The sequence below is a fragment of the Chlorocebus sabaeus genome, chromosome 11, assembly GCF_047675955.1.
Source record: "Chlorocebus sabaeus isolate Y175 chromosome 11, mChlSab1.0.hap1, whole genome shotgun sequence".
NCBI classification, from domain to species: domain Eukaryota; kingdom Metazoa; phylum Chordata; class Mammalia; order Primates; family Cercopithecidae; genus Chlorocebus; species Chlorocebus sabaeus.
The window spans coordinates 117,300,532-117,325,848 of NC_132914.1; the positions used below are offsets into that span (position 1 = coordinate 117,300,532).

The window sequence follows — 25,317 nt, forward strand, 5'->3', positions numbered from 1 at the left end:
GTCTGGCACCGCCTTGCGCAGCCGCAGCCCGAGCCAGCCGCGCCCTCGCCGCGCACGCGCCCCGCGCACGCGCCCTGACGGAGTCCTGGCGAGCGCGGGCCCGTCTTCCTCGGGTCTCCTCCGGGAGTTTTGCTGCCGCTGCCCTCGGCGCTGAGAGCTTGCGGAGCCGAGCTGCTGTCGAGTCTCAGCTGAAAGAAGCCCAAGATGCCGGAGAAGCCCGGTCGTGGACGTTCTCGCTCCCTCATCTTCGAGACCCGCACGCCCTACGGAGAGGAAATGACAGGCACGCCGTGACCGTGGGGCGGTGCTCGCGCGAGCCCCGGGTTTCTCGAGTCCGGGGCCGGGCCGGGGCCGTGAAAGGCAGGGTCGCGCGGGGAAGGCCCAGTACCCCGCCCCTTCCGCACCGACCCCTCCCCCGCGGAGCTGGTCTCGGCCCCAGGCCTGTGGACTGGACCCCGAGGGCGGCGGGCGGCTGCCGAGTTGGGCAGCACGGAAGCTGCCGGCGGGAGCGGAGCTGCGAGGAGATGGCCTTTGAGGGCAGCGCGGGGTCGAAATCCCATCCCAGCGCTGTGACCTCTTGGAGCCCACGTTTCCTCTCTGGTGGAGGGGAGGGAGTGGTCCAGATTCAGAGTCCCTTGCAGTTCTGAGCGGAGCCTGGGAGCTGAATGACCCAGTGTGCAAGGCGCACCTCGGAGACAGAAAGCAACCGCTCCCCCGGCTTCAATTTCACACCACCTGCAGATACACATCTCAGAATCCGCGGCTAGGAAGACCTGGGCCGCCAGAAGCTAAGCGTGTGCATTTTATCATCGGCCCTTGGTTTCTCGTTTTAGAGAGTTCCCACCTGCCCTACCTAAACTGACCTGAAACGGAAAGTTGTATACCCCCACGGCTGTCCTCACTGCAGAACTGCAGAGGGTTTTAAGCTCCTTATTACCTGTTTCTTATAACCCTGTCCCTTTCCAGGCGAGTATTTATTGGATATTTCTACTTGTTTTATCAATATCCTACTTGTTTTATCAAACTTCCTTTTCTTTTGACTTTATAAAAAACAATGCCGGGAGGCTGAGGCAGGAGAATCGCTTGAACCCGGAAGACGGAGGTTGTAGTGAGCTGAGATCTCGCCATTGCACTCCAGTCTGGGCAAGAAGAGCGAAACTCTGTCTCAAAAAAAAAAAAGAAAAAAAAATGCTCGTCCTTAAAATTATGTGCAGAAGCTTACTGAAAAGTACAAGTTACTATTTTTCCTTCTGAAGTACTCCTCACAGGTAACCCCTGTTAGTTTCACAGGTAACCTTAAAATGCTTAAAACACGTAATTGTTGAATGAATAAATGCCCCTCAGTGAATTTCCTTTGTCGTTACAAACATATATGTACGTACCTTGCTTTTTCTGTTTAACAGTACACTTCTATCATTTAACATTTGCATGGTATAGTATTCCATCCGATAGTTGTACTATTATTTAACCACTCCGCTATTAATAGACATTCATGTTGTTTGTATTTTTTGGTTATTATAAACATTGTTGCAGGCGAGATCACTGAACAACACATGGAGTGTCTGACTCAAGCCTTGAGTTGTTTTTTCGGGAGCTGAGAATCAGTGTGATGTGGAAAGAACATGAGCTTGGAATCTGAAGGTAGTGGCCAGGGAGAAGAGCTGCTCATGTGCTTCCAATAGAAAGTCCCCCTTGGTCTGTAAGGTTAGGGCTATCCTCTGACTCAGCAATTTTAGGAAACTGAGAAGGAAGCCTCAGTGGAGCCACCAGGGAGGCACACCCAGCCCTGACCAGCCAGTGGTCCTCCCAGCTCATCTTCACAACCTGGGCTGGAGTGGGGAAGACTTTTGTTCCAATGCTAGCTTTGGAATCCTGGCCTCCATCCCTTAAAAGCTTTGTGATCTTAGGTAAGTCACATCACACTATCTCAGAGCCCCCGGTTCCTCACAGAATGGTGGTTTTAGAGTTATGTTGGTAAATTACCTGGCACATACAGGCATGTGACAGACTGTAACCAATGTTACTCAAGGTCATTTTGCACTGATTCATACTTTGAGCCATTTCCTACTGTAGACTTGCACACATTTTCAAGGTAGCTTCCTGATAATAGGGTTGTGGGATATTTTTGGGAAATAAATCCAAATTGGCCATTAAAACCAGATTCCTGACTTTGCCTGGATGTGTCATCTGGAAAGCAATCTGCATGAATTCCTTCATTTCTTTGGTAACTATTTAATGAGTACTTATGTGCCACGGATTGCAGAGGGTATAAGAACAGAGCCTTAGGCCGGACGCGGTGGCTCACGCCTGTAATCCCAGCACTTTGGGAGGCCGAGGCGGGAGGATCACGAGGTCAGGAGTTCAAGACCAGCCTGGCCAAGATGGTGAAACCCCGTTTCTACTAAAAATACAAAAATTAGCTGGGCTCGGTGGCAGGTGCCAGTAATCCCAGCTACTCGGGAGGCTAAGGCAGGAGAATGTCTTGAACCCGGGTGGCAGAGGTTGCCGTGAGCCAAGATCACACCACTGCACTCCAGCCTGGGTGACGGAGCAAGACTCTGTCTCAAAAAAAAAAAAAAAAGGAAACAGAGCCTTTTCCCTCTAGTTTACAGCCTCATCAGAGTTAAGACATACTCATGAGGAAATTGAAAGTGTAAGACAATACAGTAGATAGAAAAGCTGTCAAATATGCAGTCTAGACTTCAGAGGAGGAAAGCTATAGCTTTTAGTTATAATGATGGGGAGAAGATTTCATCATAAAGATGTCATGATGGCACCGGAATAGGAGAGCTTTGAGTGTCTATTTAGACAGTCCCTGTCACAGCCTATGAGAATCATTTGGCTTGGAGGGGGAATTCCCTGCAGGCCAGGGTATGTGCCTGGCATCTCAAAATGAATCTTTCAGCACATTTTCCTCTGGAAACATTGTTACACATTTATTTAAACTACAGTTCAATGATGAATTATGTTAAGCTGTCTTTCTCCTTGTCACCATATACATATGTAAACTTGTGACCTAAAGGATCAGTGTGTCCCATAATGGGAAACTGTTCCACGGCTCTGAACAGCTAACTTACAAATGAACTTTTGCAACACCACCTGTTTGCACATTAGAAACTGTTAATATGATGAGGAGGCATTGAAAGTTTTTGAGCAAAGATGCAATCTCAAAATATTTTAGCGAAGTAATCTGGCAGGAGTATGCAGGATGGATTTCAGCTGCAGAGCTTTAAAGGTTATTGCTGAAGACTGGGTGTAAGGTAACAGGGACAGATGCAAAAGAAAATATGCAAACTTATAAAGTAGACAAAGCAGCTTCCAAAAAAAAATCACATAATTTACCTGGTAACTGGATTCATTCCTTAATTTAGTAAATATTTGCACAGTGGCCTGGTGCAGTGGCTCACGCCTGTAATCCCAGCACTTTGGGAGGCCGAGGCGGGTGGATCATGAGGTCAGAAGATTGAGACTATCCTGGCTAACATGGTGAAACCCCGTCTCTACTAAAAATACAAAAAAATTAGCTGGGCGTGGTGGCACATGCCTGTAGTCCCAGCTACTCGGGAGGCTGAGGCAGGAGAATCACTTGAACCCGGGAGGCGAAGGTTGCAGTGAGCCAAGATCGCATCACTGCACTCCAGCCTGGGCGACAGAGAGAGACTCCATTTCAAAAAAAAAAATTGCAGTTACTAGGTGTTAGGCACTGTGCTGAGCACGAGGCTATAACATGAACAAAACAAAGCTCCTGTCCTCACGGAATTTGTAGTTTAGTGGGGAACAAGTCATTCGCTCATTCGACAAATACTTGAGGGCCTACTATTATGCCAGACATTGATCTAGGAGCTAATGATTCAGCAGTAAGTAAAATTTTAAAATCCCAGCTTTCATAGAGCTTACATTCTGATAGAGAAGATCCAAGTATGTCCAAGGAGAAAAGTAAAGCAGGGAGCACACTGAGGTTTGCAGAAGCAGAGGTTGGAGCCACAGAGGTGGCAGGAAGTTTCACAGTGGATGAAAAGAGAAACAATGCTTGGTGGTGAGAGCAGTGGGGCTCATGAAGTATTTTTCAGGATAGTGGAAGCAGAGGGTTAGCAGCCAGGAAATAAGGAGTGAATATTTGGAGGGAAGATGAGCTAAGGGCACTTCAAAGAGCTTTGGGAAGTAAGGTGTCACCAACCAGAAGGCTAAGTGGGTCAAGGAGAGGGGAACCTCAGTCCCTCAAGGGTAGCAGTGTCAGGGATGAAGGTCAGTACAGTGGAGATTGGAGGGACCTGTGAAATCCATGTATCAGACAGCAACATGGACTTCAAAGCTGCTAAGTGCTAGGTAGCAAGGGAGGGAATGTGTGCTGTGATCATCCAGGAAGGAAGCAGTGGCTGGTGAATCAGAACTCAGAGAAGGCAGGTAAACCGGCTGACGGACTTGAAATTAGGAGCCAGATGGGGACCACTCAGCATACTGGTCCAAGAGGGAAGGAGATATGACGCCTGGTCTCTCCCTCTGATGGAAGTGGAAATGGGCCCCTTCCACACCTACAAGCCCGATGCCACACCAAGAAACTGGGCAGCAGGCCTTGCCCTGCCCTTATGTAGCTCCCAGAAATTAAATGAATGTAAGTGCCATGATTCCAGGGACCATCTCTTTATCTTTGTATCCTCTGGAGACCCAGTGCCTGGTAGGTGTTTGATACCTGTTGAGTTAAAGTGAAGCCACATACAGAACGTGAGAGTTGGAAAGAATGTCAGACACAATTAGTTGAACCCTCTCTTGAGTTCACTTTTTGGGTGTGGGCCAAACTTGGGGTCTGACTCAGGGTCAACTTCTTCCCCTGACCTCAAACCGTTTAGTAGAAATTTCCTCACTCAACTTTTATATTATTAGATCAGTGGTTTTGCAAGTGTTGTCAGGACTGCAGGGCTCCCTAAGACCCTTTCAAAGGATCTGCAAAGTCAAAACACGTTCACAGTACTAAGATGTGATTTGCCTTTTTCACTTTCATTTCCTTACAGTGTACAGTGTTTGCTAGAGCCTGCATGACGTGTGTATCACAGCGGACCAAATGCAGAGCTGACATGCGAATCCAGACGTTAGAAACCTGAAAAAAAGGTGCAACAATGCCACTTGAACAGTTTTGATTTGTTGTTGTTGTTTTTGAGACCGGGTCTCTTGCCCAAGCTGGGTGTGCAGTGGTACGATCATGGCTCACTGCAGCCTTGACCTCCTGGACTGAAGTGAACCTCCCACCTCAACTTCCTGAGTAGCTGGGACTGCAGGTGCATGCATCACTATGGCTGGCCTTTTTTTTTTTTTTTTTTTTTGAGATGGAGTCTTGCTCTGTTGCTCAGGCGGGAGCTGGAGTGCAGTGGCATGATCTCAGCTCATTGCATCCTCTGCCTCCTGGGTTCAAGTAATTATCCTGCCTCAGCTTCCCGAGTAGCTGGGATTATAGGTATATGCCACCATGCCCAGCTAATTTTTATGTTTTTAGTAGAGACAGGGTTTCGCCATTTTGGCCAGGCTGGTCTTGAACTCCTGACCTCAGGTGATCTGCCCACCTTGGCCTCCAAAAGTGCTGGGATTACAGGTGTGAGCCACTGCGTCTGGCTGCCTTTTTTTTTTTTTTTTTTTTTAATTTTTAAATTATTTGTAGCGACAACAGTCTCACTATGTTGCCCAGGCTGGTCTTGAACTCCTGGCCTCAAACAGTCCTCCCACCTCAGCCTCCCAAAGTATCAGGATTATAGGCGTGAGCCACCATGCCTAGCCCGGTTTTGACTCCTAAGATGCTAAATATTAATAGGTAAGATAGATATACACAAGAGCTCTTTGGTGTTGTCAAAAAAAAATTCAAAATATAAAAGGATCCTGGCTGGGCACAGTGACTCTCACCTATAATCCCAGCACTTCGGAAGGCTGAGGAGGGAGGATGGCTCAAGGCCAGGAGTTCAAGACCAGCCTGGGTAACATAGTGAAACCCTCATCTCTACAAAAAAATTAAAAAATTAGCCAGGCTGGGCCTTGGGAGGCCAAGATGGGTGGATTACCCGAGGTCAGAGGTTCATGACCAGCCTGACCGATATGGTGAAACCCCATCTCTACCAAAAATACAAAAAAAAATTAGCTGGGCATGGTGGCAGACGCCTGTAATCTCAGCTACTCTGGAGGCTGAGGCATGAGAATCACCTGAATCTGGGAGGCAGAGGCTGCAGTGAGCCAAGATCACGCCACTGCACTCCAGCCTGGGTGACAAGAGTGAGACTCCATCTCAAAAACAAAATTAGCCAGGAGTGGTGGTGCATGGCTGTAGTCCTAGCTGCTCAGGAGGCTGAGGCAGGAGGATCACTTGAGCTCAAGAGCTCGAGGTTGCAGTGAGCTGTGATCACATCATTGCACTCCAGCCCGGTGACAGAGCAGTACCCTGAATGTAAATAAATAAAGGAGCCTTGAGGGCAAAATATTTGCGAAACACTAGATTCAATGCAGCACCCCAGCTTCCCAGCTCCCTTTTTTTGTGGGAATCTTAAGTGGTAAGAAGGAGCTAATGTAAATACATTCAAAACCCACAGCTTTCTCTTGTGGGACTGCGGGGAACAGCTCAGGGCACAGCTCGGAGGAATTATCATGCACTAATTGCCCCTGTGACCAGGCCGCCATCTCACTAGAGAAATAGCTCACAGGAGGGAACCTGACAGGGACTGGGGTATCCATTCAGGCACAATCAGGAAGGTCTCACCTAGAAATCCCACTAAGGCAATCATCCCTCGGACCAGTTTTTCCAGTTTCTTGAGCTGTGTTGACATCAACACCCCTTCCCCTGGGGCAGGCAGCAGGGACCCCTCCTTACAGAACCTAGAGGCAACTCAGAGTCACCCTGTGAAATAACTGGGCTCCACCTCTTTAAAAAGTGAAACCCAGTCACATGCCAAGAACTTGTTTCTTTTGTTACATTCACCTTCCAAATTATTTTTATAGCATGCCCCTGGGGCTTGGTGAGCAGAGAATCAAGAAATACGGGTTTTTCCCAGTTCTGCCAACATGACCTCAGAGATGCTCCTTTCCACTTGTACCTCAACTTTACTCTTCATAAAATAAAGACCACGTCCTGCCAGCCTCTCTCACGACTGTAGGAAGCACCGATCTAACAGTGGAGGTAACGTGCCTTCCTGCCCATGCACAGTGGAGACCATCTGTGTGCTGGTGTATGTACACTCAGCATTTTGGAGAATCAAACATAGCCACCATCATAATTTCTCAAAAGAAATCTCATTCCCCATCATCCTTGTTTCACTGTCACCATCCATGTATCCAGAACCTCCTGTGTGTGCCTGGCTCTGTGCAAAGTGCATTATGTCATTCAACGCAGATGACAACGTGGTGAGACTTAGCTGTCAAGATGAGGAGATGCACTCAGAGGTTAAGGAACATGGTCTAGGTCACACAGCTTAGTATTAAGCAGAGAAATTAAGGTTCCAACCTGTCCTGGAAGTCCCTGTGGCTGCACTATCCTGCACTAGAACTTGAAAGCGATATCTACATTTCCTTTACAATACTTTAGAACCTAGACCTTTTAAGTTAGATTGGTTCCTTTTTCCTCATTGAAACACATCCACAGAGCCACACATTGAGGAAAAACACTCCTAACTGCCAATTGTGTTTAAAAATCTACTGTCAAATAACGTCTCCAATCCCTGCACCCAAAAACTGTCAACTCTGCAGCCTCCCTGCCACTCTCCCGTCTTCCAGCATCACAGTATTGGACAAAGAGAATGTACCTGAAGGTCTGGTTCCTTGAAGGGTTTCGTGAACCATGTTTCAACAATAACCCCCCCACCGCCTTTATTTTTTGAGACGGAGTCTCGCTCTGTCCAGGGTGGAGTGCAGTAACGCAATCTTGGCTCACTGCAACCTCTGCCTCCTACCTCAGCCTCCTGAGTAGCCGGGACTACAGGCACCCATCACCAAGCCCAGCTAATTTTTGTATTTTTAGTAGAGACAGGGTTTCACCATGTTGGTCAGACTGGTCTTGCTCCTGACCTGAGGTGATCCGCCCGCCTCGACCTGATTCCCCTACTTTTTAAATCATCTTGCTGCCCGTGATTCCTGAGGCTCCCCGAGTTAGGCGAAGGTTTGGGAATGCTCAGTTTATAACTTTTTCAGTTTTCTCTGGATTAGTTAAGAGAATATGACTTCATCACTGACTTTCAGACTCAAGGAAGAGAAAGATGGAGTCTCCTCTGGAAGATCACTGCGAGTCTTTGAGAATACTCTGCTTTCTCTAAAGACTTTCCCAGCCAGTGTCCTGTTAAATGGAGTGAGGTCTTCCTCCCCACAGCCTGCAGAGCAGCTGGGTAGGGCTGGAGGTGGGTGACGTCCCTGGGCAAGGCAGCTGGAGCCGTTCACCTAGTGTGCTGTACACATACTCATTTCCTGTATGTACCTGGATGGGAAAATTCTGGAGGCTCCGCTCTAAACAATGAAAAATGCTGATGGCTAACTAGCTGTCATAGAAGAGAAAGACTAAAAATAGAGGTCTGGGGACAGACTGCCATTTACTAGCCATATGGCCCTGGGTGAGTGGCCTCTCTGTGCCTCAGTTTCCTCCTCTAGAAAATAGTATTAAGAACCTGCTTCATAGAACTGTTAAGAGGATTAAATGAAATGATACCAAATGTCATCTGTTGTTAAGTACCATTAACCTAGAGAGTACCACCACCTAGAGAATAACTTGGAAGTTTTTAGAGCTTCTCTTCCAAATTCCTCATTGTACAAATGAGGAAACTGGCCCAGGGAGGTCAGATGACTTGCCCAAGGGAAAACAGCTGTACCAGCCTCCAGGACAAACAGCTTCTGCTTCTCTGCTGCTAACCTCAATGTCCCCAGGGTGCTTGGTCTGGGCTGCTGTTCTCAGGATTGCTAGGACTTTGGGCTGACAAGGTCCTTTCTGCTGGCTCCCCTGGCATGTCCACAACAGCCCTTCATGGCTCACTTCCTGGGAGCTCACACTCTCCTTCCAGACTCGGAATGCAACTCAATATGCTCTGGGAGCCTTTGAGTCATCCCAACTGTCAGTCAAGCTCCATCCATTCCGAACAGAGAGCGCTCATCCTCCTCCGGTTTCTGGAACTGGAATCTGGTGTTTTTCCTTTGGATTTTGCTTAATGAGTGTCTGATACCTCTAAGTATGTCAGGTTCCCTTCCCAGTTGCAGAATGGGGGCTAAAAGCCACAGGTGGATATCAGCATCTGATCCAAGACCCTGGAGGAAACAGTGAAGATGGCCTCAGGCTTAACAGGTTTCCCAGCCCATGCCCTCAACAGAAACTTTGCCCGTCTCTCCCCACAGCTGACCGGTAGAGGGGAACACATTTGCAGACAGCCTGATGGACACATGCCCTTGGCAGCTGGGAGGATGCTGATGACCATCCGAATTTCAGAGGCAGAGAACGGTTACCATGGCTACCAAAAGTTGTAGCCGTTGGCTGTTTTGGCTACGAGGACTCAGCTGACCTCTCAAGGTCCCTTCCAGCCCTGGGATTCTACAATTACCTCGAGCCAGCTGACACCATGTCTGCTGCAAGAAAATAGGGCTCGTGAGAAGTGCCTTAGAGGTCACCTTGTCTTATTCATCAGAAGTGTTGAGTCACAGGCCTACTTTCTACCTTGGCTGCATTATTAATAACCAAAGTTTTGCTTTTTTTTGGCAGAGCATTTTTATACCTTTTATAAATTGAGTTTGCCACCACCACTTTTTATTTCTCTTCCTTTTACAGTTCAGGCCAGTAATTTTGACAGAGGTTTGTCCTGTATTGTGGCCAGGGAACAGCCCAGAAAAACTTGCGTCACTAGGCCCAGTGGGGTGTGCTTCATCAGACAGAATGTGTGTGTCACGAGCCTTCTAAGAATCAGGAGGAAGGAAGTCATTCATAAAGGAGGCAGATGCTGAAATGCAACTTTGGTTTCCTCTTGCAAGTCCGTCAGCTATAGGAATGTGGCTCTTATTCACAGGGGGGCTGGATTTCTCTTTACAACCTGAGTACCAGAAGCTCCCTACCTTTCCAAGTCAGAACAGAACAGGAAAGTGGCTAATTTGACCTTTGCATTCTCCACACTGAGGGAGATCACAGGCTGGGCTGCATACCTCTCAAAACCCAACCATAGGACAGAAGTCTACACGGATTCCTAAGACTTTTGAAAGCAGGGGAGAGATATGCCCAGAAATCAGAGAACTGTGAATACTTAAAAAACAGTTGCAAACCTTTCCTTATTCCTGATGCAGGAAGCTTCATGTTTAATGGGTGTTTGGAGATTTTTAAAAATCTGTTTATATCAAGATTAAATCAAAGCCTTTATTAAACATTCCTCTTTCAAACAGCCTTTCAAACCTATACCCCTCCCCAGACTTGGGAACTGCCAGAGCTGTGGATCATTTTCATCTGACAGGGGTCAGATCCAATCAGACCTCACAATATTGAAAAGCCAAGCCAGACACACCACACTGGGCAGACGTCCACCGTCTGTGCCCCACTCAGGATCTAGGCAAAAGGTTGGTAGCGCCAGCTCTCAAACCAGAGCTCAAGCACAGGAGAAGAGGAACCCGCAGTCTGACCCTGCTATTATAGTTCCAGACCTAGCCATGCTAAACTGGACAAACAGCTCCTGGGCTGCCATTTGCTGAGGCGCATGCGTGTGCTTTTCCTTCTTTTCTCCACAGGAAAAGGTGAGAGATGGAGGAGGCAATTTTCAGTTGTGTGTGGGTTTGATTTAAGGCTTTGGCTGTGGTCTATTGATATATCAAAATACTTTCTGGGAACGCCATATTCCAAGCTCCCCATCGGAACAAATGTATTTTCAAAAATGAAAACATTGAGCAAAGATGTGGAGCGGCAACTGCTGCTGTGGGCCCAGGCCTCTCATGTCAGGATGGTGTCGTCCACCTGCTCCATGGAGTCGGCCTGGCTGGCCAGCTTCTTCAGGGACCTTCGGTTAACCTCGTTCAGCACCTCCAAACTGGCCACATCCAGGATCTTGGAGAGGGACTGTGGGGAAGGATGAGTGGGAGGAAACATAGTCAGAAAATACAGCTGCCACGTTCTCCAATCGGAGAAAGACAAAAATCAATTAACCCCAGAACTAGAGACACTGAGGTGGAATTTGGCAAAATAAGGGAATCAGATGGATCCGGGGAAAGCCCATTAAAACACTCATCATGCTTTTCTATTTTTCCCTTTTTCGTAGAATCAGGGTCTCACTGTGTTGCCCGGGCTGATCTTGAACTCCTGGGCTCCAGTGATCCTCCCACCTCGGCTTCCCAAAGTATTGGGATTACAGGCATGAGCTACCACAGCTGGCCCCATCATGCTTTTCATGAGACGAGGCAGTGGGAGTGGCAGCTTTTGGGCTTTTTTTTCTTCTTTTTGGACACGGAGTTTTGTTCTTGTCACCCATGCTGGAGTGTAAAGGCACGATCTCAGCTCAACACAACCTACGCCTCCCAGGTTCAAGCAATTCTCCTGCCTCAGCCTTCCCGAATAGCTGGCATTACAGGCATGTGCCACCACGCCCGGCTAATTTTGTATTTTTAGTAGAGATGGGGTTTCTCCATGTTGGTCAGGCTGGTCTTGAACTCCTGACCTCAGGTGATCTGCCCGCCTCAGCCTCCCAAAGGGCTGAGATTATAGGCGTAGCCACCGTAGCCAACCAGCTTTTGGGCTTTCCAGGCTGCTGGGGGCTGGGGACTGAGTGAACACAACTCAGGGTTTCCACTGGGCAGCTCTCCTGGGATCTGCTATGTCTGTCTGGGTGTCATGTGAGATTTTATTTGAAGAAAGGGCCCTGCTCAAAAAGAAGTCTGAAAACCATGGGAATATGTGTTTTCAGGTACTGGGCCAGTCACCCAAATCTTTTTTTTTTGAGACGGAGTCTCACTCTGTCGCCCAGGCTGGAGTGCAGTGGCGCCATCTCGGCTCACTGCAAGCTCCACCTCCCAGGTTCACACCATTCTCCTGCCTCAGCCTCCCTAATAGTTGGGACTATAGGCACCCACCACCACGCCCAGCTAATTTGTTTGTATTTTTAGTAGAGACAGGGTTTCACCATGTTGGCCTCGATCTCCTGACTTCATGATCCACCCGCCTCAGCCTCCGAAAGTGCTGGGATTACAGGCGTGAGCCACCACGCTCAGCCCCAGTCACCCAAATCTTAATCTGCTCCTGAAAGCTAGCACATCCACGGTGGCAGAGAAGAACCTGCGGTTTAAATATTTCTGTGCTGAAGAAGAGCTGAAAGACAGATGCTCACAGCATGCCCCGGTGAGGCCCCCAGGCTCCTACCTGAAACACCTCTTCGCCCTGCCGCATCTTGAGGAGGTTGACAATCGCCTGGTCGCTGTAGGCCCTGACCACGGTGTTCTTATCCTTGGTGTTGTCAAGAAGAGCCTTCAGGATAGGCTTGATGGCCTGGGGATCCAGGGGAGGCAGCGGGTCTTTATTTGCCCACCAGATCATCTTCTCAGCCACCAGCCTGATGTCGCTGGATGGGTTCTGCAGACACTGTGAAAAGAACCACAAACAGGCTTTTGGATAGGCACATCGTCTGTTCCTTGAAGCAGCCCAAATGCCCAGCCTCAACACTTTGCCTACAGCATGGACACTGACCCCACTGCTCCTGTGGGAGGGTCCCAGCATGAGTTGGCCCTGGCTTCCTGCACCCTCATCTTGTGCCACTCTCCCCTTGCTCACTACTCTCAGCCCGCATGCGTTTTTACTTCCTCGAACATCCCAGGGCCTAGGGCCTCAGGCCTCTGCCCTGGCTGCTCCCACCAGCTGGGCTGTGCTTGCCCCAGATCCTCTCTAGGTTGGCTCCTTCTCATCCTGCAGTTCTCAGCTCCCATGTCATCCTTTAGAGGTGCCCCCTGCCAACCTTATCTATATCAGGGTCCTCCCCATGGGCTCCAGGGATCCTGTCTGCCTTGTTCATCTCTGCACCTTCAGGACAGTGCCAGGTGAACAAGCAGGTGCAGGCTGATGTCATCACAGACCAGGCTCAATCAAATCAGGCCCCTCAGAAACTCTGTGGGTTCCCAGTGCTGCGGGGGGAGGCAGTCACCCTTGGGAACCTCATTACTCAAGGCAAGGTCCATGCACAGCACCACTGACACTGCCTGATAGCTGGTTAGAGTCCCAGGCATGGCCCCATCTCACTAAAATGCACTCTGGCTCTGATTTCTGTGCACAGTAACGCTTCAGAAGCACACCATATCTCACGGGCCACGGGAGCCCTGCTGGCACATTCCTTGGCTTTCCTAACTAGGGCCTGGCACACAGCACAATAACCACACCAAGAAGTGCTGGGTCAGCTAGAAGAGGGAGGCGGGAAGAGAGAGGTATTAAGATGGGAACCCAGGTCTATACCTAATTTTACAAAACTAGGGTGTGTTGAAAGAATGCCTAAAATAGCGATTCCTAACTTGATTCAGAGTCACAGGTCAATCTGAGACTCTGACAAAAAGTTAGGCTCTATTGCAGTGTAAAGCACACACAGAAACCCCTTACATTCCATCCCTAAGGGTTCAGCGATCTCCTGGAGGCCGTCCACAGAGAACTAGCACACAACTAGTTGAGGGCACACTGCTGGTGTTCTCTGGTCCTAGGGCCTCCTCACAAGCCAGGTGTTAGGGGTCAAACACGTGCTTGGCCCCCACTCACCTTAACGAACAGGCTGGAGAGTTTGGCCGGCAACTGCCCTCCGCCTGTCTCAATGTGGTATCTCATGAGAAAGCCCATGCCCCGGACCCCGCTCACCGCAATGGGGATCTGTGGAGAACAGACAGCGCTAGATGGGAGGCCCCCCGCCCCTTCCCCAGAGCCAGGAAAATCCCAGTTCCTAGTAATCTCCAGGACCCTCCACCACGTCACTCCTTATCCCTACCAGAGACACTGTGACAGCTCTCACTCAGGTAGGCTGCCCCAGCTGAGGCAGATGAGCATAGTCACTGGTTCCTAGGAACAGGGATCCAAGTCCTGACCCAAAAGGGGCATCTGGATTCTTCAACCCAAATTCCTTGTTTAGGTGATGAAACTGGGGCCCAAAGGGATCAAGTGCTGGTCCAAGGGCACAGCAAGTTACCGGCAAAGCTAAAATTAGACCCAAGTCTCTTAAGCCCCAGTCTGGGGTCCACCCATGCTGTGTCCACAAGGTGCTGCCTATGGGATATGGCCTAGGGGAGGGAGAGGACTGGTCTGGCTGCCCAGATGCCTTACCCTGTCCGCCGTGGCACTGCTCAGGATCATTTCCTGAACATCACTGCTATATCTGCCAGCACAGAGTCTGCCAGGAGCCACATTCACAGCCACAGAAAGTGCCAGGCTCCGCCCGTGCCGAACCATCCAGTCAATGCCGGACACGTCCGCTGAGTGGAAGGACACGACTAGGATCAACCAGTATTTTCCAGCATGTCCCCAGCACCCATGAGGCCCATGAACCCACCCCACTGGAGACCAGCATGCTGACCCGGAGCACAAGGAAAACCCAGGCCACACTCACATGGACCTCCTTGCTATCTTGGCAGAAGCTCCCCAAAGCGGCACATTAAGTAAGGAAAGCCTGCCCATGAACCACTCCAGGCTTACAGCTGTGTTCTTTGAGCAGAGACACTGAGGGCTACAAGACCACTGCAAATTCATTATTGTTTGTTTGGTTGGTTGGTTTTAGAGACAGGGCCTTGCTCTGTCACCCAGGCTGGAGTGCAGGGGTGTGATCAAGGCTCACTGCAACCTTGAACTCTTGGGCTCAAGTGATCCTCCCACCTCAGCCTCCTGAGGAGCTGGGACTACAGGTGAGTGCCACCACACCTGGCCTGGATTTTGCTTTAACTGCTGAATTCCCAACGAAAGGACAGTCCAGTTCCTAAAAGATCCTCTGAGGGAGGGAGAGAGATGCCCATCAACTCTTCGCTAGGGCTGAGAGGCCCAGGGCCCTGAAGAGGAACTCTCCAGTGTACTTACCCAGCAAGCACTGCTGTAGAACGGCGCTAAGCTCCTCTTCGGTCAAAAAGGCACACAGTTCCCCTAGGCACCCGGCTGAGGAGATGCGAGTGTTGTCCTGACAGGGAAGAGAAGGGAGTGACGGGGTGCAGGGAACAGCAAGAGCTCTGTGGGGAACCAGGGCAGGCAGCTCTAGAGCCCAGGAAGGATAGCAACAAAGAAGGTGGAACAAGCCAACTCAGGGACTTAAGATCCAGTCCTTCCTCTAGGCACTCGTGCTCCCCTGCCAGATTGGGGCTGCCATTCACTGAAACTGCCACTGGTATGGAGTTAAACATTATACACCCAGCACTTCACTTAATTATAGAAAACCCCAGTGTGTATGCATATGGTAATCATCCTCATAATAGCAGTAATAACTGTATTTACATAGCACCTTTCTTCTTAGGAAAGCTGAATGTTTCATATTTATTATCTCAATTACTATCAACAGCCCTGTGAGGCAGGGAGGGGCAGGAGGGGTGGCACCTGCCCACAGCCACCAGGGAAGCCGGCTAGAGATGGCCACTCTGAGCTCCTTTCTCCCACAGAGCTTGTGTCATCTTGCGGCCAGAATGACCCCTGCTATCTCCCTACTGCATGAATGCCCCACTGCCACCAAAAGTACTTGGGTTCATCCTAGGAAGTCAAACTAAAGCCACTAATCAAGCCAAGGAAGATAAGGAAAGGCATGCACTTCCTGTTCAAATCAGAGCCAGGTACACGAGCAGCTCCGTGCTCCTCCCTGGCCAGCTAACTATGGAATACCAAGAAAGGATTTTTCTTTTTTTGAGTCAGAGTCTCACTCTGTCGCCCAAGTTGGAGTGCAGTGGCCGGATCTCAGCTCACTGCAAGCTCCGCCTCCCGGGTTTACGCCATTCTCCTGCCTCAGCCTCCCGAGTAGCTGGGACTACAGGCGCCCGCCACCTCGCCCGGCTAGTTTTTTGTATTTTTTAGTAGAGACCGGGTTTCACCGTGTGAGCCAGGATGGTCTCGATCTCCTGACCTCATTGATCTGCCCGTCTCGCCCTCCCAAAGTGCTGGGATTACAGGCTTGAGCCAGCGTGCCCGGCCCCAAGAAATGATTTTAAGTTATGTTCCTTATTATAGGTGCCAACTCAACATGTCCCCAAAACAAACAAACCCAAAAAGCTAATGCCAGGCTGGCACCCTGAACTGCCACCTTCAATCTGAGTGGAGGTACAGAGGGTAAGAGGATGGGCTGCCAGCAGTTTGGGCCTTTGAGCCTGAAGCAGAAGCCCAGGTGCCAAGCTAAAGCTGGCTCTGACACCCACTCTCTCCAACTTCATCTATTTTAAGCTGCACTGTGGTGAAATGCAAACTATGTTTCAATACTAACTTTTGCTTGCGCTGTACATGACTCTGTAGAAGCCCTGGCAGACTGTGACCAAGACAGCAGACTTTCCCATCTGTCCCCACAGAGAAGGCTAGGGCTGGAGTCCCACAGCCGGCGCCTGGGGACCAGAACTAGGACTTCGGAGCCATGGGAAGTGCAGCAGCAAGTGTGTGTCGGGGGTGTGGGCAAGAGCAGTGTGTGTGTGTGTGTGCGCATGTGTGTGTGTCAATGAAGTGTAAAACCATGTGAGCCCAAAGGCCCTCTCCTCCTAGATTGGCCCTACAAATGTAAATTAGGCTACAACAGAGGCTGTCTGAAAGGGAACAGAAAACACTTCTCCGTAGACTCAACTCCCTACTGGCCCCACCGTGCTGGCAGCCAAATATCTGACAGATGCTTCCAGACTGGGTGAGGCTGATGGAACTGGGACAGAAGCAGGAGTCCAGGGCTTCTGGTTTGGACTCTACTACTTGCTGGGTATGGCCCAGACAGGTCTCACCCTCGAAAACAGACCTCTAAGACTTCCCACTGGGATGTACCCTGGAGACCGTTTATCCCACTACACACTAAGTTTCTTGAGGTCTGTGACCATGAGGTCTATGCACCTCTGGGACAGGCCCTTTAGCTTGGCAAATGTTTCACAAAACAATAAATAAACCTCTTCATTTTACAAAAGTGGAAATGAGAGGCAGACAGATAAAATGACTTCTTAAAGATCAGAGAGCAAATTGGTGAGAGGTCTGGGACTCTACAAAGCTTACTTGCCTCATCTACAAAACAGAAATAACCGGCCGGGCGTGGTGGCTCATGCCTGTAATCCCAGCACTTTGGAAGGCTGAGGCGGGTGGATCACCTGAAGTTAGGAGTTTGAGACCAGCCTGGCCAACATGGGTGAAACCCTATCTCTACTAAAAATACAAATATTAGCTGGGTATGGTGGTGGACGCCTGTAATCCCAGCTACTCGGGAGGCTGAGGCAGGAGAATCGCTTAAACCTATGAAGAGGAGGTTGCAGTGAGCCGAGATTGTGCCACTGCACTCCAGCCTGGGCGACAGAACCAGACTCAGCCAAAAAAAACAAAAAACAAAAAAAAAAACAGAAATCACCCATATATCCACAATACCTGCCCTGTTTCCCTCAAAACCTGAGGAAATGTTGGTGAAGCATACAGGGTGATAGAAATGTCAGGAATGCTTATTCCTACTGAGCTGTACTGGTTCTAACACAAAGTGAAGAACTCAACCTAAGGAGGAGGGAAACCAGTGGTGCCACTAGCCCTGCCTGCAGCCGTACCTCATCGTGTCCCAGCATGCTCAGCAGGAGCGAGACGATGTTTTTCCGGATGGCGGCATCCACTTTGGCCCCTGCTCCCTGAATCACAAACCTCAGGGCCTGCAGCATGGTGTCCCTGCAGAAGCGACGCACCAACTTAAGCCCTGGGTGCCTCCACCACCACCCCTCCTGCCAGCGCAGGCTCAGCCCAGAGCAACCCCTGGCCTCCTGGAGGCCACAATGCTCCCTTGCTAAAGCCGTACCTGACACCTGGGTCCTCCATGGCACGGATGCCGTTGAGCAGCTCTGTGAAGAGGGGATCTACCTTAATGTGGATGGAAATGAGCTTCCCCAGAGCATCTGCGGCCTTCAGGCGCACCCCCCGGTTGGAGTCCTGCAGGGCTTTGGTGAAAGTGGTCTGCAGCTGGGGCAGGAAGGGCTTCAGGGCAATCCCAACCTGTGGGAGGAACCCATATCCGTGAAAGACAGTTGTGGTGGACCCAAAGCCACAGTGTACCACAGGCATGAGAACAAATGACAATCCCAAACTACCACAGCGAGTCCAGCTCTCACACAGGGCTAGAGACAGACAGCCCGTCAGAGAGGCTGAGCACAGACAGGTTTCGCTTGGCCTCCTGGTCATATCCAGCATGCTGTGATGTACTGGAGGAGCAGGAGGCTGAGGAGGCGGCAGCCGCGATCTGAGGGAGCTGTCTCGAAGCCTTGGCTTCATTGCGGTTTGGCTTAGTGGAGACCCGTCCATAATGATAAGTGACTCAAAACCTCCTCTGAATACATTAAAGAGCAGGGCAGACTGTCGGCAGTGTTGAAGCACAGTTCTAACGCCAAGACAGGGAAAGGAACTCAATGAATAATAGCAGAGCCCATCTACTGAGCAACTGACAGCGGGATACACACTCCACATTCAGCCTCAGAACAAGCCTGTGAAACAAATGACCTTGGAGAGTTCTCACTGCACCAATGTGCACCCACCTAACTAAAAATCCAGTTCAACCCGACTATACAGAAACACAGGTACACTTCTGATAAAATACAGGTGGGTCCAAGAGTAAAGATTTACTTTTTTTTTTTTTTTGAGATGGGAGTTTCGCTCTTGTTGCCCAGGCTAGAGTGCAATGGCGCTATCTCAGCTCACCACAACCTCCACCTCCCAGGTTCAAGCGATTCTCCTGCCTCAGCCTCCTAAGTAGCTGGGATTACAGGCACCCGCCACCACGTCCAGTAAATTTTATATTTTTAGTAGAGACAGGGTTTCTCCATGTTGGTTAGGCTGGTCTCAAACTCCTGACCTCAGGTGATCTGCTCACCTTGGCCTCCCAAAGTGCTGGGATTATAGGCATGAGCCACCATGCCCGGCTTACTTACTGTTTTTTTTTTTGAGACGGAGTCTCACTCTGTTGCCCAGGCTAGAGTGCAGTGGCCGGATCTCAGCTCACTGCAAGCTCCGCCTCCCAGGTTCACGCCATTCTCCAGCCTCAGCCTCCCGAGTAGCCGGGACTACAGGCGCCCGCCACCTCACCCGGCTAGTTTTTTGTATTTCTTAGTAGAGACGGGGTTTCACCGTGTTAGCCAGGATGGTCTCGATCTCCTGACCTCGTGATCCGCCCGTCTCGGCCTCCCAACGTGCTGGGATTACAGGCCTGAGCCACCGCGCCCGGCTGGCTTACTTATTGTTAATTAGGAAAACCAGAGTGGCTGTTCGGAGGTTCAGTGCCAATGAAGGTCTGGAAATACTGGAGTTGGGTGGGTGTGCAGGCTGTGGCAGACACCCAAAGGGGATGGGGGAGCTGGTAAATCTGAGCTGGGCGAGTTCAGGAGTTCGAGACCAGCCTGGTGAAACCCTGTTTCTACTAAAAATACAAAAAAATTAGCCGGGTGTGGTGGCAGACACCTATAATCCCAGCTACTTGGGAGGCTGAGGCAGGAGAATTGCTTGAACCCAGGAGGTGGAGGTTGCAGTGAGCCGAAATGGCGCCACTGCACTCCAGCTCTGGGCGACAGAGCTAGACTCCGTCTTGGGGAAAAAAAAAAAAAAAAAAAAAAAGAACTGCAATATCTTTAAACAATGTTTTCCTTGTATTTATGTGGTCCTGATTTTTTTCCTTTGAAAAAGTAGTTTTTCTCTCTACTAAAAAATACAAAAAACTAGCCGGGCGAGGTGGCGGGCGCCTGTAGTCCCAGCTACTCGGGAGGCTGAGGCAGGAGAATGGCGTGAACCCGGGAGGCGGAGCTTGCAGTGAGCTGAGATCCGGCCACTGCACTCCAGCCTGGGCGACAGAGCGAGACTCCGTCTCAAAAAAAAAAAAAAAAAAAAAAAAAAAAAAGTAGTTTTTCAAAATAATAGCATTTCACATGTACTGAGTGCTTAGTATGTAGCAGGCATCATGCCGGACATAACCTCATCTAATCCCCACATCTAGCAGCCCTTCACGAGGCAGCTGGTATTATTAGTCTCACATTATAGGTGAGGAAACAGGCTCAGGTTATACGGCTTTCCCAAGGTCATCCTGGTCACACAGCTACTAAGGACTTGGAATTGACCCATGGTGTAGCATGTCTGGAGTCCAAGGTCTTACCTCCCTCTGCTATGCTGCTCTCCACAATAAACCTGTTGCCCTGCTGCTACATGACACCTTATAACAAATCCTGCAGACAGAACAGGATGTAACAAATCCTGTTCTCTAAGATCTGAACAAACTCATCAGCCACTCACCTTAGCCAACAAGAGGCTGAGTGTCTCAAGCAGAGCCGCCTTCACATTCCAGCTGAACCTGTCCCCCAGGATGCGGATCAGAGGGCCAGTAATGCTGACCACGGAGGGCCTAAGGGCGTCAGCCGAGGTCAGGCGGATCACCAAGCCTAAGGCTTTGGCTGCCTCCTCTTTCTGCTCAGGGCTACCGGTCAGGACTCCTTCCCGTAACACTGGAAGGATGGAGGTCACTCCCTGACAAGAGAACCACAACTAAGAGTCAAATCTCAAACACCCTGGGCCCCGGTGTCTCCCATGCAAGCAAGCTGGTCCTAACAGTTGTCCTCCCCTCAACTCCATGGGAGATAATGATTCGGGCTGCATCTCAGGATCACAGCCTGAGAGGGCTGGCTATGGAACAGTCTTGGCAGAAACAAGAAGACAAGGGCCCCAACAGGCCTATCACACAGACGGAACATGCACTGCTATTACCCTGTGGCCCACTCACTCTGGCCAAGGTGACCTGCAGAGCTTAAACCAAAGGCAGCATGAACCCTGTCCCCATCTGGCTGCCATGGAAGAAAACACGCTGTCTGTAAAGGTGCTGAAACCAACCACCACGGCTGCTGCTCCAGCTGCCCTACCGCAGACCTGGGACAGGGGTAAGGGCCAGAAGGGCACAGCAGACTGCATGCCCACAGCCCCCTGCACGAGGCCCTGGCTTACCTTCTTCGGGAGGCAGAACCCTGGCACATGCTCGCCTTTGCTCTCGTTCCCTATAAGCCGGATTTCCTTGTGCAGCTCTTCAATGAGTGCCAGCTGGTTGCCAGCATCCAGCTTCTGCAAGAATCCAGGAAAAAGCGAGAGGATGTAGAGCCCTCTCAAGACTGCTTTCAAAAAATATATGGGGAAAGCATGGGTGGGAGTATAAGCAAGACTCGCCAGGAGGTGGTAAACGCCAAAGCTGAGTGACAGGTACGTGGGGGGATTCTTATAAGTCTATTCCAGTAAACGTCTGGAATTTTCTATAAGCAAACGTTGGCTGTGGGGCCAGCAGTCCCCTCACCTTAGTGATGGCATTTAGGGCATCCCAGCTCTCCTCCAGAACCACAGGGCTGGAGTCGTTGAATAGGCGGATCAGGCCCGAGACCAGGCTTCGCAGGTGGCTGGTGTAGTCTGCCTTCGAGCGGGAACAGTAGATGTTGAGGATGATGGCAGCAGCTTGCCTCATGCCCACCTCAGGGCTGCGGGTAGCCTCCAGCAGATCCTCAATGATGATCCGGTGCCCTGTGTCATCCTCTACGGAGAGGATCACAGCCTGACAATTGGCCATCTCCTGCAAACCACAAGGGCCATGTGTGCTGAGCAGGGATCCTCCGGACAGACGGGACATAAGAAGGCAATAGGAGCAGGCTTGCCCCTTACCAGCTGCTCATCTGGAGTCCCAAGCTTTTCCTTCAGGGCCAGCATGACCGCTGGGAGGATCACGCCAAGATGACGGGTGAGGGCATCACCAGCCACTGACGAAAGGAAAGCCAGCACCCGGGTGTTGACGGGTGGCGTTGTCAGCTGGTGGAATGACGAACATTAACTCAGTGAATACTGTGCCAGGTGCTGCGCTAGGCTCTGGGAACAGATGGGTGGGCAAGAGAGCCCAAGCCCACTGCTCAGAGCCAAGTATCTACTCCAGCATATCCTGGAGGACAACAGGGGAAGGGTGCAATGCTTGCACTGCACCCTCCTCCCCCAGCCCCCCAACATCTACGTTCAGAACTGGTGTTCACTGCAGGCCCTGGAATGTCAATGCCCTGGAGCCAGAAGGTGTTGACCACATGTTGGGATTTACCTTGGGCACGAGGTAGGGTAGCACCACACGACTCTTAATAGCCATGACTTGCTTCAAACCATCCAAGGCAAACTCTGACACCTCCTCATCATCCTGCAGAGGGTGGTGAGGACAACCCTGAGGAATCTGCATCTCTGCTGTCTCAACCAGCCACTGCCAACTTCCTTCTCCACTTGTTTCCCTCCCTCCTGTTGCACCCACATTTCCTCACTGTCAAAGACGAAGCACAAAGTCAAGTCTGATCTTGCTGTACCCACTCCCTCTGGAAGGCCCACATTCCGACTGCCTTGGCAGAATAATCGCCCTGCATTTTGCATCTACAAAGACAGCAAAAGCCAAACTGGTAGGTAGGTGTGTGGTAGATCCACTCACCAGCTGCTTTAGTAAAAATGGGAGAATGTCCTCCAGAGCCTGGTGGCCAATGGTGGAATGCAGCTGCTCGAAAGTCTTGGCTGCCGCCTCTCTGACCTCCTCCAGTGGGTCACACAAAGCCTTCCTTGCCGTAGGCACGAGGGATTCAGAGAAATACAGCACCTGCAATGGCAAGCTTTAACTGTACCAGATGCAGGAAAGGCAAAGAAGGAGCAGAAGCAGACAAGAAGCACAGGCACGGGACTCTGACCCAGCTAGGCCACCCTAACTCTCTTTGCCTGACTTGTCTTTTAGCTTAACTCTTTACTGTGAAATTTTTAAAAAGGAGAGAAGGGGCCGGACACGGTAGCTCATGCCTATAATCCTAGCACTTTGGGAGGCCAAGGCGGGCAGATGACTTGAGGCCAGCAGTTCGAGACCAGCCTGGTCAACATGGCAAAACCCCATCTCTACTAAAAATACAAAAATTAGCTGGGTGTGGCAGTGCACAGCTACTCAGGAGGCTGAGGCACAAGAATCACTTGAACCCGGAAAGCAGAGCCTATAGCCAGCAGAAATGGTACCCCCGTACTCCTGCCTGGGCGGCAGAGTGAGACTGTCTTAAAATAAAAATTTTTTAAAAAATGAAAAAGTAGAGAGGGGCCAAGCACAGTGGCTCACGCCTGTAGTCCTAACACTTTGGGAGGTAGAGGCAAGAGAATCACTTGAGGCCAGCAGTTTGAGACCAGCCTGGGCAACATACTGAGACCTCATCTCTACCAAAAATGCAAAAATTAGGCAGGTGTGGTGGTGCACACCTATAGTCCCCAGCTACTCAGGAGGCCATAGCAAGAGGATCACTTGAGCCCAGAAGGTCAAGGTTACACTGAGCTATGATGGCACCACTGCACTCCAGTCTGGGTGACAGAATAAGACCCTGTCTCAATTTTTAAAAAAAAAAGCAGAGAGGATATGATGCACCCCCATGTATCCTTCACTGAGACTTAATAATCAACAGCTTGAATCTTTTAGGTGAATTCTCAATATACCTCCCATCTTCTCTAAGAACGGCAAACTCCTTCCCATGGCATCTGGCCCCCTCTCTCCCTGGACTCTTTCTTTTGCTTATTCTCTTGGAAAACTCCAAGTCCTTCTTCAAGTCTCAATCCAGACTTTGTGCTCTATGAAGTCTTGGGTCTACAATGGAGCCAATAATGGCTCTGCTCCCTCGGTAACGATTCCAGTACAGCAAACCCACCCTGCATTCTAATGACTGGTTGGCATGTGGGACTCGCTGCCGGACTGTGGGGACTTTGCAGGCAAGAACTCAGCCTCTGTGGAACTCTGCCTCTCCAATGAATCACAACTCTTTTTAATGACAGAATTTCTTTTGATTCCTTGCTAAATGTAAATTTTAAAAACCAAACGTAAGACAAACATCAATACAGGAGAGGAGGGATCCGGTATCCTAGGGATTCAGACAAGGATGCCCAAGCCAAGCAACTGGCTGCTCGCTTATATTTCTAGCGGGCCATCCACTTAACTGCTTTGGCGTTTTCATCTAAACACGAAGGCAGTGCCTATAAGCATTCCTAACCTACTCCCTGGGGGGGTCTCCAGGATCAATTACCTCAGGAACCAAGTAAGAGTAATGTACTTCACACCCCTTCGATGTTGCTGCTATGGAAACAGTATTGTTGCCAGACACAATATGCTTCCTCCCAGTGGGCACCACAACTCTTACCTGCTCCCCTCCTGCTAAGGGTGAGTGCACACCCCTCCCGCCCCCTCCTGTCCTACCCACTCACACAGCTGTCCACCCCCTCTCCCAGAAGGAGGTGCACACTTTTTAACTGCACTTATAAAGCATCACAAAAGGGACTGATCCCGAGCAACCTCCACAGTTGTGAGAGAGAGATCATCTCGTTTCCAAAGGCCACTCAAGGAGGCATCCAAATCACTTAGCTCTTAGTCTGCAAAACTGACAGAAAACCTGAGAAGACGGAGACTCAAATCCATGTGGCACAGAGTGAGGCTGACTCGTCCCTGAGGGCAGCGCAAACCCCCTAGGGGTGAAGCTCCTCCACTAACCATCCCCCGCCCTCTGGGTCAGGTCGCCTGCAGTCCTTGCAAGATACTCACGGCGTCCCGGCTGGTGGACTTCATGATCTCACTTAGCCCAATGCACACACCCTGCCTCTCGTCGCTCTTCTGAGACCTCAGGCCTTCCTCAAGGATGGGGATGATCTCGGGGAGGATTTTCTCCCCTAACTTCCGCACGAGATCTCCCAATGTTCTCGCTGCAATCTGTCAACAAAGACCAAGCCAGGAAGTAAAGTCCCTGCAAAGCCCAGGACACCTGGAGGAGGACTCCAGAATGAGGGCCCTGAAACCTCCCAGGCTTTATCTGAATCACTGACTTAACTTCCCCAAATGCTCTGACCGCTAAAGAGCCCCCAAATACTCTCTGTAGTGCTTGCAAAACACTAAAAAAATTATGTTTCTCACACACCTACACAACCTAACGTGAAGAGCCAGCACCTTACACATGAACAAAACAATTCATTTGCTGCTGCACAGTCAAGGGCAATTTCCCTGGATGACTGAAGCCTTAACACTGTGCCGTGGCTCAGCGCAAGCTGAATCTGGAACAAAGCTTTAAGGAAAAAAAAACCATCTACTTTCTGAGACCTCATGTAAACCCTTCTTTAGAGCCAAATACACAATTTGCTTACCAGGGATGGCCGTTGGAAGTAGGCCA

General features: G+C 50.3%; 1 protein-coding gene across 4 annotated transcripts in view; it reads right to left on the minus strand.

Annotated features, from left to right (window-relative positions):
* Positions 1-10,331: 10,331 nt before the first annotated feature.
* The window catches only part of GCN1 (GCN1 activator of EIF2AK4), a 66,667-nt gene continuing 51,681 nt past the window's right edge, over positions 10,332-25,317 (minus strand). For 3 of the 4 annotated variants that reach the window (XM_008004921.3, XM_037996323.2, XM_037996318.2), the window contains 14 exons: positions 24,699-24,863; positions 22,578-22,739; positions 22,206-22,298; positions 21,785-21,928; positions 21,426-21,695; positions 21,086-21,199; positions 20,384-20,614; positions 17,913-18,106; positions 17,671-17,785; positions 15,002-15,098; positions 14,258-14,406; positions 13,703-13,810; positions 12,329-12,547; positions 10,332-11,035 (listed from right to left, as the gene is read on the minus strand). In XM_008004921.3, coding sequence (XP_008003112.1) covers positions 10,910-11,035; positions 12,329-12,547; positions 13,703-13,810; positions 14,258-14,406; positions 15,002-15,098; positions 17,671-17,785; positions 17,913-18,106; positions 20,384-20,614; positions 21,086-21,199; positions 21,426-21,695; positions 21,785-21,928; positions 22,206-22,298; positions 22,578-22,739; positions 24,699-24,863 — 2,187 coding nt within the window. In that variant the 3' untranslated portion in view covers positions 10,332-10,909. Of the gene's footprint in view, positions 11,036-12,328; positions 12,548-13,702; positions 13,811-14,257; positions 14,407-14,429; positions 14,916-15,001; positions 15,099-17,670; positions 17,786-17,912; positions 18,107-20,383; positions 20,615-21,085; positions 21,200-21,425; positions 21,696-21,784; positions 21,929-22,205; positions 22,299-22,577; positions 22,740-24,698; positions 24,864-25,317 lie in introns of those variants that run through there. The other variant, XM_037996328.2, reaches the window with a different exon arrangement.